Source organism: Gekko japonicus, unplaced genomic scaffold (genome assembly GCF_001447785.1).
Source record: "Gekko japonicus isolate JY-2015 unplaced genomic scaffold, Gekko_japonicus_V1.1 scaffold5187, whole genome shotgun sequence".
Taxonomy (NCBI): Eukaryota; Metazoa; Chordata; class Lepidosauria; order Squamata; family Gekkonidae; genus Gekko; species Gekko japonicus.
The window spans coordinates 23884-29146 of NW_015176133.1; the positions used below are offsets into that span (position 1 = coordinate 23884).

The window sequence follows — 5263 nt, forward strand, 5'->3', positions numbered from 1 at the left end:
TATGCTGCTGAGGTGGCCCCCGTATGACAGCCAATGTGACGTAGCAGTCAGGGCTTCAGAGCACGGGAGAGGCTGCAGGTGTGTGGGGGGTGGAAAGCTGAAGAGTGAGGGAGAAATAAAGGTAGGTTGATGATTGGCTGGGAAGGAGATAGGGTTGCCAACTCCAGGTGGGAAATTCCTGGAGATGTGAGGGATGGAGCCTGGAGAGGGCGAGGTTTCAGGAGGCGTGGGACCTCGGACAGGTACAAAGCCATAGACTCTACCCTCCAAACCAACCATACTCTTCTGGGTAACCATCATTGCCAATCTCCAGGTGAGGGCTGGAGATCACTCAAAATTAGAACTGTTCTTTAGGTAGCAGAGATCAGTTCCTCTGGAGAAAATGGTGGACTCAGTGTCATTATACCCTGCTGAGGTCGCCACAGCAAATTGAGTGTCCAAGGCCAGGGCACCCGCCCAGAGCCTCTTTCTAGAGGCCGTTGTATTTATTTCCACAACGGGCCTTTTTCCTAGTAATAATATTAAAATGCTAGACATTGTCACGTCAGCTCCATTCAGCTTCAGGTGTCATGGGAAAGTGCTTCAGATGTCATAGAGGGGGATTGTCTTGGGCAGTAATTAAAGGGTCCAGCGGATCACGGCTCTTCCACCGTAAGATATCAATTGTTATCACTGATAGCAATGGTGGTAGCTGTAGTGGTGGCGGCTCCAAAGGCCTGGCGGAAGAGCTCCGTCTTGCGGCCCCTGCGGAACTGTAACAGGTCCCGCAGGGCCCTGATGTCCTCCGGGAGTTCATTCCACCAGAGTGGAGCCGCCACCGAGAAAGCCCTGGCCCTCATCGCTACCAGTCTGGCCTCCTTAAGGTTCGGGAGGACAGGCGATTCTGGGTCCCTGATCGCAGCGCTCTCTGGGGTACATATGTGGAAAGGTGGTCCATCAGGTATGCAGGTCCCTGGCCATAAAGAGCTTTAAAGATGAGTGGGTGGGGAGGGAGGCATGAGCAAGGGGCCTGACCTGGGGGGGGGAGCAGGAGCTCCTAGACACTCTTCAACTAGGACCCTCCAAAACTTGGAACCGGCCCTGGGAGGACAAACGGCTACTTGCAGGACCCTTGGATCCACCCCAGCGGCATTACCATCACCATTGTCACCTTAACGACAGGCGTCACCGGACTTCTGCTTTATTGTTCTGCAAGAGACTTAACACCAATGTTCCCTCTAAGCTGTGGAGACTTGTGAGCAAAAATTCTACTTTGTGAGCTACTGGCATTAAACTTCTGAGTGAGCAGTTTGGCTGCTGCATTAAATCAGTGTGCTCTGGAGCCATCCTTCCTGAGTTGAGGAAAAAAATCTGTGAGCCAGAGGCTAAAAAACTGTGAGCTAGCTCACACTAACTCAGCTTAGAGGGAACACTGCTTAACACTCTCCTGGAACGGTGGCCCAATGCACGTTGCCCTAACAGAGAGCTTCCTCATAACCTGGACTTTCCTCCAAATCCTCAGTCCCAAACAAATCTCCCTTTCGCAAAAGGTTGCATGAGATTTCTATCCGGTTGGGTCTCAGAACCTGGGAGCTCCTTCACAGCTGTAGCCCCTTCCTTGCTTTGGCTAAAATACACAGTTGGACATGCCTGGCACGTGAACGCTCCCGACCGTCTCTGGAATAACGCCTAAGTACCGGTATAACCGCGATGGGTACATGGCATTTATGGCATCAATTATGTATGGGCCGAAACGAAGTGTGTTTTAACAGCAGATAGCTAAAAAGCATTGCAATGTACTCCTAATCTGGCAGCATTGCCCTGAGCTACACCGAGGCTCCTTTTCTAAACTCCCGGCATTAGCAGAAAGCACACCTCTGACTGCAGGCATTTAAAGATCAGCAGAGGCCAAAAAAGCTTTTAAGAGCCAAGGAAACCAGGAAGGCAGCCATGTTCCCTTTCAGTGTCAGGTTAGATTGCCATCTGAGGAGCGCGGCGGCTATTTCAGGTACAGAGTGCCTCAGTGGTTTGGGCCTTGTTGCGCGGAGAGAAGCATGCCGCAGAAAACATCTGTTTCTCTCCACCTGCAAACCACAATGTGCTGTGAAAGAAGGGAGCCGTGGCCAGAGAGACCCGAGGGGTGTGTGGGGAATCTGGCTCCGAGGAATAAGCGAGAGGGGTTGCGTCTCTGTGTGTGGCTTCTCCCCCCCCCCACCCCCCGTAGTGTGGTATTTTTTTAAAAAAGCACTTAAAAGGAGAGGATGCTTTTAAGGCATGCGATCTGCCACAAAGTGGGCAGATCAGATTGCTTTTCGGTTTGGGTGTTCCTGCCGTACCTTCTTTCCGAAGCTTTCGGGGGGGGGGGGGGACAACAACCTCTGAGGTAACTTTTCATTTCGCCATCCTGGGCAGTGTTCCCTCTAAGCAGAGTTAGTGCGAGCTAGCTCACAGTTTCTTAGCCTCCGGCTCACCCAGTTTTGTCTCTGCTCAGGAAGGAGGGCCCCGGAGCAAACTAATTCATGCAGTAGCCAAATCGCTCCCTGACAACTTTCATGCCGGTAGCTCACAAAGTAGAATTTTTGCTCACAAGACTCCACAGCTTAGAGGGAGCATTGGTCCTGAGGTAACTCTTCGTTTCATGCTGCTTCGGAAAACCACAGAAGCAGAGAGTCCGAGATTTGGCACGGCTCAATTCGGGTGCAGTGGCACCTTAGAGACCGACAAGATTTTCAGGGTGCAAGTTTTTGAGAGTCAAAGCTGCCTTCGTCAGACTCAGACGGAGGGAGGTTTGGCTCTTGGAAGCTCACGCCCTGAAAATCTTATTGCTCCCTGAGATGTTACTGGACTCAAATCTAGCCAACGCAGCTACCCTCTGAAACTAGAAGAGGCCTGGTCCAGCGCAAAGCAGGAAATTCAAAACATTCACAAGAACATAAGAAGAGCCCTGCTGGATCAGACCAGTAGTCCACCATCCTGTCTCACACAGTGGCCAACAACAGGGCATAGAGGCCGAAGCCTTCCCCCGGTAAGAACATCAGAAGAGCCCTGCTGGATCAGACCAGTGGTCCATTTAGTCTAGCATCCTGTCTCACACAGGGGCCGACCACTTCCTCTGGAGGGCCAACAACAGGGCATAGAGGCCGAGGCCTTCATTAGAACATCAGAAGAGCCCTGCTAGATCACACCAGTGGTCCATCTAGTCCAGCATCCTGTCTCACACAGTGGCCAACAACAGGGCACAGAGACCGAGGCCTTCCCCTGATAAGAACATCAGAAGAGTCCTGCTGGATCAGACCAGTGGTTCCCTCTAGTCCAGCATCCCGTCTCACACAGTGGCCAAATGAGGAGGTTCCACTCAGTCACCATGGCTAGTAGCCACTGATAGACTTCTCCTCCATGAATCTAATCCCGTTTTAAAGCTGTTTATAAGAGCATTCCCAATGGGATAGCTGTCCAACCTCTGTCTGAAGTTGACTAGCGAGGGAGAGTCCCTTCCTTCTGGGTCATAGACTCAGTGGTTGAACCACTCTTACCATTAGGTAAGCTCAGCTGAAATCTGCCTTTTCTCTGTAACTCTTTGCCCATAAAATCTAAGCCAGGCCCCTGGAGCAGCAGAAAGCAAGTCCTAGCCCTCTTCCCTGTGGTCACATCATTCTGGGTCATAGACTCAGTGGTAAGCTCAGCTGAAATCTGCCTTTTCTCTGTAACTCTTTGCCCATAAAATCTAAGCCAGGCCCCTGGAGCAGCAGAAAGCAACTCCTAGCCCTCTTCCCTGTGGTCACATCCGCCTCCTTTTCCTGGCTAAAGGAACATTAAGTTTCTCCCCAGGAAAAAAAGGTATGCTTGTTCATTCAGAAAATTTGTACTCCGCTATTCCAGACCTGCTCGGGGTGGTTCACAACAATAAAAACAAACTAAACCCAGGAAAAAAGAGTCATACTAATAAAGACATGTCAGCAAAACAATCCAAGTCAATAAAAACAACAAAGCAATCCAGGGCATAACAGCGCATAAAATGGGGCAGTCTAAAATGAGATTGATAAAAGAAGAAGTGGAGGAGGAGGATGGATATATACCCCGCCCTTCACTACCCGAAGAAGTCTCAGAGCGGCTTACAATCTCCTTTCCCTTCCCCTCACCACAACAGACAACCTGCGAGGTAGGTGGGCCTGAGAGAGCTCTTTCGAGGACTGCTCCTGAGAGAACAGCCCTGAGAGCACTTGCGAAAGGCCGCACCAGGAGCTGCCTGTGGAGGAGTGGGGAATCAAACCCGGTTCTCCCAGACTAGAGTCTGTGCTCCTAACCCCTGCACCAAACTGGCTATCTTAACCACCACACCAAAACAGCCGCTCATACCAGCGTCTAAAAAGATGGAATCCCTGAGTTAAGTTATGTGACTCTTGATGATCCGTTTTTATGTCCACAGAGGCTATGGTCAAAGACGACATGAACAACTACATCAGTCAATACTACAACGAGCCCAGCAGTGGTAAGTCACATTGACAAAAAATTCACATGCGCCTGTTTGGCGTGTTGAATTGCGCAGGATGAGACAGAATATTATTAACCTCAGACAGGGCTATTTTTGGGCAGGAACGCACAGGAACGGAGTTCCGGCTGGCTCCTGAGTTGGCCACGCCCAGCAGGAACTCATTAGCATAATAGGCCACACCCAACAGCAGACACTCATTAGGATTGGCTACATGAGGGGTGTGTGGCCTAACATGCAAAGGGGTTCCTGCTACAAAAAAAGGCCCTGGGTTTTGACAACAAACAAGGTGAACAGAATAAAAGGCAAAGGTGGGTGTGGCTGGATGAGCACACTTCTGGTAACATGGGGGTGTGGTCTAATATGCCAATGAGCTGTGCTGTCAGGGGTGTGGCCTAATAGGCTAATGAGTTTCTGCTGTTGGGTGTGGTCTGTTATGCTAATGAGTTCCTGCTGGGCTTTTTCCACAAAAAGAGCCCTGCTCCAACTATGAACCACTAGGAAGTCAAAGGCTGATCTCTGTGGGAAGCCTGACCTCTAAAACTAGAATGCGCGGACCTCAGATTTGCCTGTAAATTGCACCCCACCTAAATGGTTTTCTCGCCCTGACCTGAATAGCCCAGGCCATCAGATCTCGGAAGCTAAGCAGGGTCAGCTTTGGCAAGTACTCGCATGGGAGACCTCCTTGGAAGACCAGCAGTTGTCAGGCTCCTGCAGCAACCAGTTCCCAACAGCTTCATTCAAAGAAGTAAAGTTTATTGAGACATTGAGAGTCTGCAGACATCTTAACCATTC

At 50.6% G+C, this 5263-nt stretch overlaps 1 protein-coding gene across 1 annotated transcript in view; it reads left to right on the forward strand.

Moving 5' to 3' along the window:
- Nucleotides 1-5263, forward strand: part of LOC107123534 (transmembrane protein C15orf27 homolog) — a gene marked incomplete at its 5' end in the record, with an annotated part of 30818 nt that overhangs the window by 19279 nt on the left and 6276 nt on the right. Inside the window, one exon of the mRNA XM_015426787.1 lies at nt 4406-4468. Within this exon, the coding sequence (XP_015282273.1) occupies nt 4406-4468 (63 nt within the window). The remainder of the gene's footprint in view (nt 1-4405; nt 4469-5263) is intronic.